At 40.2% G+C, this 12,304-nt stretch overlaps 1 protein-coding gene across 1 annotated transcript in view; it reads right to left on the reverse strand.

Annotated features, from left to right (window-relative positions):
* adamts16 (ADAM metallopeptidase with thrombospondin type 1 motif, 16) overlaps positions 1–12,304 on the reverse strand; it is a 53,888-nt gene that overhangs the window by 19,110 nt on the left and 22,474 nt on the right. The window contains exons 6-11 of the mRNA XM_008323248.3: positions 10,421–10,504; positions 9,435–9,594; positions 7,450–7,555; positions 7,223–7,360; positions 4,294–4,447; positions 2,126–2,221 (exon numbers count right to left, since the gene is read on the reverse strand). Of these exons, the coding sequence (XP_008321470.1) occupies positions 2,126–2,221; positions 4,294–4,447; positions 7,223–7,360; positions 7,450–7,555; positions 9,435–9,594; positions 10,421–10,504 (738 nt within the window). The remainder of the gene's footprint in view (positions 1–2,125; positions 2,222–4,293; positions 4,448–7,222; positions 7,361–7,449; positions 7,556–9,434; positions 9,595–10,420; positions 10,505–12,304) is intronic.

Below are 12,304 nucleotides of genomic sequence, written 5' to 3' on the forward strand. Positions count from 1 at the left end.
TCAGCACATGATGGAACTGGACCAGGCATGTCAAAAAAATGAATATGAAATTAAACAATATGTTAGGATTGTTTGCATTTAGTAAACTGCGTCATGAACTAAACAACCACATTTTTTTTACATAAATAAGTGACGCAGCACTTTGGACAAAGCAAAAATCTGAACTCTCCTGAAAAACATTGTGTCACAAGCTTATTCCTGGCAGAGAAGGGAGCTGGATTTGAATGTGTTGAGATGATATCACCACTATAGGCACAAAAGACCACACACACACACACACAAACACACACACACATACACACAGATAGTGGGCAAATGTTCAGTTGTTCTTGATCCCACTGTGTTCATTCCTGCACACAAGCCCGCGTACAGATGCATAAACCTCCAACTAATCTTGTGGTTTTTGACTCGAACAGCTGATTTCCCCTGGAGTTTTCCCCCTCGCGGCGGAGTGCCACAGATTCCTAAGTGAGTCTGTCATTGTTTGTGTTCTGTTAATTGTCCCATGGAGAGAGAGGGTGGGATTAAAACATCCAGTTCAATATAGTGAAAAGCTAATGCCACAGTTGGCTGTCAGGGAGAAAAAGAAATGGAGGGAGGAGGGGGGGGGGGGTGGGGGGGGAGGGGAGACAGAGCAAGCACCCTGGGGGAGAATCATCCGGATAGTAGAAAAAAAAATAACGAAGTATAAATAAAGAGCCCAGATTGCTTTTTGGCTTCAGCCCCAATAGCGTATTTTTGCCATGTCAGCAACAAACCAAGAGCAGCTGCTCTCTGAGGTGGAATAATGGAGGCAGACTGTGGTACCTCTGAAGAGAGTGGAGATTTTTTAATGGATGCTGTACTTGAATGAACTCAAATTTATCTAAATCTAAAAAGCAGTAAAGTCAAACCTTTAACTTCCCCTAACAACACTTTTATTAGCCTGTGGTGGGAGAGGCTGACACCGTCGGGTCAGACGATGTATTCAGAGAGGTGTACGAGTTGAAGGCATTCCACCGTAGTGGGCAGAGACTTCAACACTTTATGACACGAAAAACACTCCATAAATAATGTTTTTATATTAAACACCTCCCTTCATTTAACCTCTTGACCTATCGCGTCAATGTACTGCAAATTGGCTTTACTTTCTCGGTGCATTTTTCATCCTGACTTCCATTACATTGGCTACACGGGTCATAAGAATTCACTGGTCCAGCACTTATTTATAATGTGGGGAGACCATTAGTGAAGGCTTGCTTTTTTGTGTGTGTTTTGTCCAGGGTCATGGAAAAGAAAAAAACAAACTGGCATCACAAGTATAATATTACAAGAATTACATTAATATAGAGCCATATAACCCTGAAAAGGTGATGCAGTAGTTAGAGCTCTTGTCTAACAGCAAGAAGGTCACCAGTTCAATCCCAACAGATGATGGTGTTTTTGTATGGAGTTTAGGTATTCTCCATGTGTGGGTGTGAATGTTCTTCAAAAAACGCTGGTTTTCTCTAACATTTAAAAAACTGGACTGAAACTGAAACATTCAAGGCAGTATGTGAGTGACTGTGACTGTCACGGCATAGCATAAAAATCCACACTTTACTGGTGAATTCCTTTTGCCACTCTTTTCATCAAAATGTAGGTAAATGATTGTCGGACACCGCACACTGCGTCTTAATTTGACACAACAGGGAAAGAATTCCTGAAATGTGAACGCAGGATTTAGTTTAACGAGCCTTAACTGACTAAGTGTTGATGATGCTGCAGTAAATTAAAGGGTACCTCTACACCCACTGAGTGAATAGCAAATTTAAAAAGGGGACTCATTACATCCTGAATGAAGACGTAAATCTCCATAATCCTGCTGGAATTGTCTCAGAGGTAAGATAGATTAGAGCGCAATAAAAGTGAAATGTTTCTCACGCCATGAGATTCCACTCCTGAGGTGACAGAGCTTTTGGGAACATCACCCTCTCCCTACTTTACTATCTTCAAACAAAATACGACAAACGCAGTAATACTGTGTCGGCTCCTTTGTTATGACTTGAACTGCCTTTCACTCAACCAACTTTAATTAATACCTCAACAATGTCCCTGTAGTAAAATGCACATATTTACAGAAAAAAATAAAATAAGGTATGCTGACCATATCAGGGCCGCAGGCTGAGCCTTCGGCAGCTGGCATGAATTTGGTCTCGCACTTCCTCCCAACACGATGACACCACAGGGCCTTGCAGATATCCTGGAATGAGATGAGAGAGAGTCAAGGGGGCAAGGTTTATGGCAACCTGTTTTGGCTTTTTCCACATTTTGGAAGAAGGATGGTCACTCGCCAGCACTCAATAGCTCCATAAATTCAGTCAGCACTGTCATTTGTCTCTCAACATGTGTCGTCAAGGTCGCAGACAAGAGATTCTGTCTGAGAAAAGACAACCGGTCATCATTTCTTAGACAGCCCATGTCTCCTCATTATTGATGTGTTTTTAATTGAACTCAACATTGATGATAACACTTAGGGAGAGAGAAAAGATAATAATCAGGAAAGAAAGAATCAGGATGACTCTGCCTCGTCAAACCTGTAATGACTTTATGATTCTTTTCTAAATAGTATTTGGGAAACCATTCAGTCGGGAACACCGGGTGGTTTCCTCACTGGCATTGCCTGACAAAGTTGGCCCACTTTGTTCATTTCTATCATTTCTTTTACCATATGAATGACTATATCAGATTTTGATAACTCAGTGCAGATGCAGACAAAAAAATTTCACTTTGCTGCTGCCAAAAGCCGGCATGGAATTCATCCCAAGGACTGCAGTATTTCTCCAGCTGTTTTGCTTGCTCCAGCAGTAAATATCTCAGAGGGAGAAGGATGATGGAAGATGAAGACGAATTGTGACAGGACAAAGTGATAAAGAAAAAAGGAAAATGACTCATATACGAAGACCATCGGGCGTATCGTCTGGTTTTTCCTGTGGTGCCATTCCCTGATAATTCATGTCAAATAGCTCCGTGATATATGATTATATTATGCGGTGCACTGCACAACAGAGGGTGATACTTTTTATGAGTAACAAGTGTCTGGAAGACAGTGAGCATGAAAACCGTATGGGGATTTTTGGGCCGTGTGCACCTTGCTGCTACCAGGTGCACAAAAACAGAACCATAAGGAGGTACTCTCAGGTTTCCAAATAGTTGACGTAAAGCATGAAAGTTGTTTAGTTGAGCATGCTAACGAGAATACCACGAGTCTATAAGAAACAATAAGAAACAAAATCCCCAATTTTTCTTAAAAACCGTCAGGCTCACACAATATTTAATACTGTAAAACATTTGTCAGCTCTGCAGTTAAGATTTTCCTGTTATTCTAAATAATACAAGTTTATTGTTAAAATTTTAAATTCTAATCTCACTAGAAGACAAACATACGGCTAACATGATGCTAACTGTGACGGTTGACCAAGAAAAGAAATTACCTGCAGTTCATAGAACCTCATGTCCTGATATATATCTGAAATATAATTTGAAAATCTAGAAATACAAAGGTATTTTATGTTTTAAGAACAAGAAGGATATGTCTGCCGACATGTAGGATGGCGACAGGAATAGTTGAAAAGAACCAACCTGGAAATGACCAGGACAAATACTCTTTTAAAAGCTATTTAAAAACTAAAGTATCTACATGTACTGTACTTGTAGATACTTGCTATAGACAATATCCCTAGTAATAGTCCTAATTAAAATATATTTTCTAGTGTATTGATAAATATTGTAATCAATTATTTACTTGTGAGGAGGGTTGAATTACCTCGACTGTCTGCCTACAACAAGTGCAGCAATTAAAATGTTACCATCAATGCCAAAAATACAATGGTTACCAAAAATACAATGGTTCATAATTAGCATTTCTCAGCAGTAAATAGACAATGAGAGAGCTAAAAGAACAGATTCCCATCGGCGTCTTTCCAGGATATTTATAGTCATCCCGTGAGTTCTTCATGGGCAGAACTGTCTCAGGCATTTTTGTGCGAGTTCGGTTGCAAGCGAGATCAAAACCTGTATGTTTGTGTGCGCACACGAAGGCATCAAACTTCAATCGGTTTCTCCTTCCTTACTTTCTTTTGATCTTCATATTTTCCTCTACCTCATTTTCCGAAAATAAAATCCCTTTTTCAGATTCTTTCCTTGTTATTCCTTGGTAACAGCTTCCATCGGGAAATTTTGGTGAGAAAATCCCCTGAACCGATGGTGACGAAGAATTTTTAAGTTGTTAATAAAAGCTCAGATCATGGCATAATTGAGCCAGAATGACTTTACCTTCTTAAAATCAAGGGTGCAGAGTTTGGCCTTCTCTCCAAACTGCCATTTACACTGAGTGTCTGCGTCGTACAGCTCCCCAGGCAGTTTCTCAGGGTACGGATACTCCTTGACTGCTCTGGGTTCGTCTGACAGGCACAGGGCCTGGGCAGAACTGGAGGAGAGACACACAAGGTGAGACAGATGTAAAGTGAATCAGTTAACTCTAAAGCAGATGTAGAGTCAATTTAAGTGGTAACACAAATATTCAAGCCTCATTTTAGAACACTTAATTTTACATGTACAGGACACTTTTATCCAAAGTGTCACACATAAGTATATGGTTCCGCTGGGGCTCGAACCCACGACCTTCTGCGTATAAGTCAGATGGGTAAGGCAGTGCTTCCCAAACCATTTTTCTGGGGACCCATATTTTAAGTCACAAACCTTCGCGACCCAAGTCAATAGTCAACATTCATTCGTAAACTCCTGGGAAACATGATGTGGGACGATCCCCAAAAAACAATCTCTTGTGACCCACCCAGTCTTTGGGAAACAGAATAAACACAGCCAAAATAAAACTCCTGGGAAACATGATGTGGGACGATCCCCAAAAAACAATCTCTTGTGACCCACCCAGTCTTTGGGAAACAGAATAAACACAGCCAAACAGTTCTTGTGGTGTGAATAAAAGTTCACGTACATTATTTTATTATGGGTTTCAGGTTGATTGAACTGTAAAAGGATGTACCAACTTTTCTGAAACTTAGCTCAGTTTGAAGGTGTAACATTAATCTCAGTTACAAATGCAACTTAAGCAACACTCAACGTGGCGGGCAGTGATCAAACCAACTTGATCTGATGCCACGCTTCATTTACATGACGTCGGTGGTGTGTAATGCTTCCTGCTGTGCACACAAAAAAACCCTGCAACACAGTGCACCAGTCCACCATAAGCAAAGTGAATAATGTGCTGCCATGGAGACACAGTAAGTCACCAAACTCAGCCCTTCAGAGCAAAGGTTTAAATGCATCAGACGGCCAATTATGAGCGACATAAAAACAATCTTTGCCCATTTTGCTCATATTCTCACACCAGCGGGGGGGTTTCCAATGTTAACCGATATCACTGGTGACTATACAGAGATGTTATACCGCTTAAACACAGCAGGCAGGGGGAATATAATACAGAAATATGCTGGAAAGAGCATGAAAAGGCGAAATATGTTGGAATGGCTCAACGTGTTAGTAAGTGTTCCTGATTGCTTTAGCAGAGTGTGGGGTGTGATCTTCCACTGCTTTACGGGCCTTGTGTGTCCGAGGTTAACAATGGCCGTTCAGCACGTGCACTATTCTCTTGTCCTCAATTATCCACATCACAGTGAGTCTGTGGATGACTTATAATCTAGAACCGACACACATCAGCTGGTACATCAGAAAGGCTGGTGGACGAAGAGGCAGATTTTTTTTTTTTTACACATTCTCAGGGAAATCTTCCCACAGTAATCTGCTCTTGTCTTGAATGGTGTGCCTCAAGATTGAACGCTTGAACTAAATCTTTTTTCACCAAAATGCTCATAAATATGCAACTCATCCACCTGGAATATTTTACCAAAGGACGTGTAACTGTCAGAACTCATTACCTTTGTAGGATTCAGGCAATTCTAAGGAAAAAAAAGTGCAGTGCATTTCCATGGATCCATGGGTTCAACCAGATTTTTGACCAATAGGAATGTGATTTATTGGAATTTAGTCCAGGGTCAAGTATTTGCATTGCAGGCAGGTTTCCTTCAACTTTCGCCCTGATCGACATTGGTGGAAACGCCAGACCTGTGTGAACCTGCTGATTTATTCTCCACTTTCGGCGGTGTTTCAAGTCCTGTTTAATTTCAATGCAAAAGCTTTGACACCCATTCATCTTCAGGCCATGACTGATATACGCCACTGAGTAAATCCTTCATTTTTTAAGACAATCAAATGCCTTTTACTACAATACCGTCGATGATTCTGTCATTCGTCTTTTGTGAATCTTTTAATAGAAATGTCATCGCCATTGTTTAATCTGTTTATGTAGGAAGACAAGCCGAGGTCGGTTCATTACAGAGGTCCCCTCCACGTGGCCTCGAGGGCTGATGGGAGTTTAATATAAGGCTGACAGCCTTAACAAGGGTGAGGTCACTCAAGTTCTTATAACTCAGTGAGGAAATACACTGTCTGTCTCCACCACTGTGAGGCGAGGGGGGCGGGTGGAGGTACCTGACAGTTCAGTTAACACACTGGTAAATTTAGTGGCGGGGCTATCTGGTTTCACGTACGCACACACACACTAACACACAGACACGGCCAGACCCATGGACGCTATGTTCGTAATGCTTGTTTTTATGCTTCAGCGAGCAGGTCGCATGCATGACAATACAAATTGCATTCTTTCGTGCACACATCAATTTACATGACGCTTGACACACACTGTTAACGCACTCACACAAATGCAGCGTTCTAAAACACCTAATAATAAAGAAAGCTAAAACCACATATATTTCTCGCATATTAGCTCAATACGAAATGAGGTGAGTACTGTAATTATAGAAGTATTTTGTGATGTAAAACTCAAGGGACCATCATTGTACCCTTTGAAGTTCATGTATCCCCAACCCCTGGTCATACATCAGTACACCTTGATGAATGATAGGGAGTCAATACTTTCTTAGATGTGGATTCAGCTCTGGGTCTAATAATTCTATTTTACAAGCTGACACAGCAATTTTTACTTTTGCTCAGAGAGCACATACAAAAATCTGACATTATTTATCCTTATGCCATATGAATGTGATGTAACTCTTTTTTTTCCCCCCTGAAAACCAAACACAACTCCTCAGGCAGTGTCGCCCATAAATGTCAGTGTTGAGAGTAAGTACCTTTTATGTAACAGTAATGACCAGAGGACGCTTACTTGAGGAAGCGGCTGAGGTACTGGCGGCTGCAGGCGGACCAGGAGAAGACACCGTTGTGTCCGGCTAACGTAGGAGACATGATGTTGCCCTCAGACTTTTTACAAACGTTACCCTCTCCGTCGTGAACCATTCCAAAACTAAGGAAACAAGAAAAAAAAAAGATTACGTTATCATCACTGTATGATTCCACATTGGTTTTTTGGTTAAGAACAGTGAAGGTTCTTACTTGTGTCCCGACTCGTGGGCGATGGTAAACGCCAGGCCTAGGCCGGTGTCTTCATTAACGGTGCAGCTCCTGTATTTGCTGCACATCCCACTAATTGGAGCAAAGCCTGCGACATGAACCAGCACAAGTTTTATTTAATTTAGTATAACGTTGAGCAAGTATTTATTCAATCAGGTCCAACATAATCTGTGTCTTTATTACATTTCCAAGTTGACAGTGTTAGGATATGAAGCAGATATCTAATTTAGGGGAAAAAAAAAAGAAAAACTCCACCAAGAAAAATAGAAAGTCAGGCCAGAAGTGGAGAAAACTCACTCCACATTTTATGTCACAAAGTTCTTTGGAAAATTCCATCCTTCCGCTCCGTCTCTCCTCTTTACCTTGAATGTTTTCTGTGTCTCCTGCTCTTCCAAAGTCTCTTTTACTATTCATCTGCAGCCCCCCCCCCGGACCCCCCCACTCTAATTCTGTCTCTCCTCACATTCACACTCACACACAGCACGCCTGGCTCTGAATCAAACCAGATAATACTGGAGGGGGCCTCCCTTAATGTTTTCGTCTCAGCGTGTGAGAGGGGAGAATTTATCCCTGTGTTTTCTGTTTGTAGCTTTAAGTCATTTACGATCACGTGTAAAGTTCCGCTCCCATGTGCATTACAAATGTATGTAATGATGTTAAACACAAGCAGCGAGATTGACTGTGGGAACTGTCATTCAGTGAGAGTACTTCATTTTTTTTCATGTCAGTGAAGAAGTTCATCACCGACATTATTAACGTAGTAACTGTAGAAACTGTGAATTTGATTTACTCCATGAGAATGACTATATTTGACTGTTGAGTGCAAACAGAAACACATTTATTAACCAGATAATACCACTGTTTTTTTGCTGTATTGAAGCTGCAAAATCTCATAGATTTTAATGCAACTTCAGGTAAATTTTGTACTGCATCCACATTTCATCTAATGCTAAAACCAGTTGGTATCCTTATGGAAAATACCAAAATATAATAAATAAAATAAAGTGAAAAAATAAAACAACACATGTCCACTAAAATCAATCTCAGCTGTGTAATAATTCCCTAGTTTCGGTTGTTTTTAATAGATGCAATTTCTCCTTAAAGTTTGGTTTCAGTCACAGACTTGAGTGAACCACGAACCCAAAGTGTTGGCTGTTTTTTAAAGTCAGAGGCCAGAAGTACAAACAACAAACCAACAACCACTTGTTTGTGAAAATAGCTGTGCAACACACTGCTGCCTTCCACACTGTGAGAAAAAAAAAACATCTTCCCTTCCCTCTCTCTCTCTCTCACACACATGGAAGACACACACTTTTCCAACCCTAGACTTAACTTTTCAACTTCAAAGTCCTGTTGTGAAAGACCAGTTTGAAGGTGTCTGTTAGAGTTCAATAGATGAACTCCACACTGCAATATAATCAAAAACACAGTTGTTTGTTATCTGCTCTGGTGTCATCATTGCCTTTAACTTTGCATCTTCATTAATAAAATGCAGATTGTTGGCCATGAGGTAAACTTTCAGATAAATCATTCAAACTTTTAATTTTTTTTTTTTACTGGTTATAATTGATGATTCTGTAGATGACTCTGGGAAGCCTCACATATTCTGCATTACAACACATGCGGTCTGTAGGGTACAGTAAATAAAGATCTGAAAGCTGTGGCTCTTTCAAACATCTGTTTTGACTGTTGTGACCCCGGGTCACGCTGTGTGACAGAGGACACAGGCATCTTCCCATCAGAGTGACACACAGCAGAGGAGAGCAACCATATCTGTATTAACGGCACCAGACTCACAGAGAGAGAAACAGACCTAACAGCTGATATCATACACAGTCACATTTAATTCAGCTCTGGAACCAGAGCGATTGCTAATGCCTGCCTCAAATTTCCCCTTTTCAGCATTTCATTAGAGCAGAACCCTTTGTACGAGCTGTGGAGTGATGGACAGGCCAATAAAGACGTACCGAGGGTGTCACAGGGTTCGTTCTTCCAGGAGCAGATGTCGAGCCCTGTCAGGAGGATGGCGTGGTCGTGACGGCGTCCTTCTCTGCCTCCCAGAGTCGACTGCCAGTGGCAGAAGCTGTTCAGTGTGTGGTCTGCGTGGTGGTTGATGGCCAAGCCGTCCTGCGAGATAAGTCAGATAAGAGGGAGGCGGAAGGAAGGACAATGTGGTCTTAATATAAAAGAATCCCTGAGAACAGAGTGTGGACTTCAGTGAGGGTTAATAAACCACATTAATCATCCCGTCTCTTTTTAAATGTGTGTAGATTTCAGCTATTTTATAACTGTTTTTAACTTCATCGACAACAAACTGCTAAACTCTCATTACTGTTAGTGTAAGACGTGTGTGTATGACATTCAACAAACTGCTAAACTCTCATTACTGTGAGTGTAAGACGTGTGTGTATGACAGAGTCTCCGTTCACAGTAGCCCACCTGTTTCTTCAGTCCTCACTCCTTGGCTTGAGCTGTCTTCATCTCCTGCTCGCTAAAATAATTTCCTTTCTTAAATCTGGCAAAAACCCAACTATAAAAATGTGCCCCCTATAATTAACCACTGTTACAGTTCTTTGTAGTTAGGATGACTCTGAAAAATCTCATAAGGAACACGGACATTCAGCTATGAAAAAAATAATGACAAGTATTTTTTTTTTGCAGGCAAAAAGGATGAGAAAGGATTCAGGATCTGTTCTATGGACTGTACAGTCCAACATATGCAACAAGTATTTAATGATGGAGCTTGCAAAATGCAAACCAAAACCTTTTACATTTTGGTCCATTGACAAATCAGAAAAAAATGTTGCTATGCTAACAGTTTCTGTTTCTGAACCTAGTCTTACTATGTCACTACAAATAGAGCTTAATGTGTAAAAGCAAGGTCTAAAAGTATAAGTATAGTCATATGATGACGGTAATAAACCTTCAGCAGACATTAGAATTGAACTCTCACCTGGTCTTCATCCAAAAGCACCAGCCCTACAATCACGATGTTGATGTTCCCACCTATTGTCCCATCCTTGAAAAGACTGGAGACCTGGGAGGGACACAAACATTCACTGTTATGGATTGCTAGGCTACCACATACATGCTAATATCCTTCCTTGCGGTCCATTCATCACAGTCTTGTCAAAATGTCACTTCTTACTTTTACGGTCAAAGCGGTTTTATTAAGCGACTATGACAACAGTTATTGGCCTTAAATGTTGGCTACGGAAACCTGTCCATCCCACTCAACAGACCTGCTTCACTGTTATCCTGTAGAATTAGGTGGTGACTATAAAGTAGCTGTATTAAAGACTTACATTACCACCTGACAAAAAAAAAAAACCAAAACATTTGAACTGTAGAAATGTTATCCTTGTACAAGCCCATAATTTACCGTAAAAAAAAAAAGAATTTGCATTAAAGTGACAGCTGACTGACTAATGTTGTGGCTCAACTGTGAACATCTGTGTCTTGTTTGAACAATAATGTGATGTCAAACATGTTTTTGGGATGAGTTATGTTTTTTACATATTTATATGGCTGAGGTAAGTAAAGACTGACTCCAGCTAGGGTTCCACCGAACAAAGAACTCCCATCACCATGTAGGGCATGACGTTTGAAAAGTGTTGAATGTATCCCAGACATTAATAGATGCTGTTTATTTACTGCTTACATAAACAGTAGCTAAGGACAGCTGAGAATTAGATATAATAAACAGATGAAGGATATCCAAAAATAATGTAGTTTGAGAAAAGTAGCAAATAAAACTGCTGAAACTTGGCCAAAAGTGCCAAATTTCCATTTCCAAATATTCAGTAGAAATAAAAAAAAACTAAAAAAAAAACAAAAAAACTAAAGCTAGCCGTATTCCAATGTGTCCTTGCACAAGACTTGTCTGAAGTTCAGCATAATAAGGTAAGGTGAAAAATGTGAAAAAGTTATAACTGAGTTGTTATAAAAAAAAAAAAAACATTGAAAATTTGGTCAAAAAGTATTAAAATCTGCCAGTAATGTCATCAGGGACAGTTTTTATGAAAACCAAAAGATAACCCAAAAATAGCTAGAGACTTGCCAAAATCATAGCTATAATAGGATATATGGAATTTAAAACAGATAAATAAATGCAATATGTGTAATACTGTGCCTAAACGTGAAGGAAAATAGTGTGGGATGTTAGATACAGATAACATTTGCAAAAAGGTTACAACGTTTTATCTTTTGTCTAGATTATTAGTACACCCATTATAACATTTTAACCCTTGCAAGCACAAAAAAGTGAAACATCTCAAAGCTGCAACTGAAGCACTCCAGTGTTGGCTGTTGTGCTTTGTGTTGCATGTATATAGTCAGTATTATATTGTTCTAAATAACATTTTCCCGTGAGTTGAGAGAAGAAAGCCTTTAGCATGAATCCAGGCCACCCTGTCATTCCTGTAGATTTCAAAGACGTAGCGCTCTGTCCTCGCTCTAACAGCCACAGCTGCTGTTTCCAATTCAGCTGCTCGAACTCACAGATATACGACCATCACACGTAACAACTTGAGGCTTTGAAAGTGGACCCCGAAGCTTTTTTTTTTTCTTTCTCTTGTTCACTCTGCGTCTTTTCTCGAGCCTTGTGAATAACTCAGGTGCCACTCACTAAGCTTTCCTTTCCTTCAGCAACACTCTCATTCAATCCGTATGTTGCCGATGTTTGGTCTCGCTCCGCGCTGACTCACGAAAAGACACGCGGCTGTAGTTTGTTAGAGAATTCACGCCAGATTCAAGGGTCAAAGAGACAATCAAAACCACTAAAGCTAAAACTAACATGTAGTGAAAGACTGCTGCTAAAAAGGATTTTCACTCTTAT

The sequence above is a fragment of the Cynoglossus semilaevis genome, chromosome 13 (assembly GCF_000523025.1).
Source record: "Cynoglossus semilaevis isolate Cse_v1.0 chromosome 13, Cse_v1.0, whole genome shotgun sequence".
Taxonomy (NCBI): Eukaryota; Metazoa; Chordata; class Actinopteri; order Pleuronectiformes; family Cynoglossidae; genus Cynoglossus; species Cynoglossus semilaevis.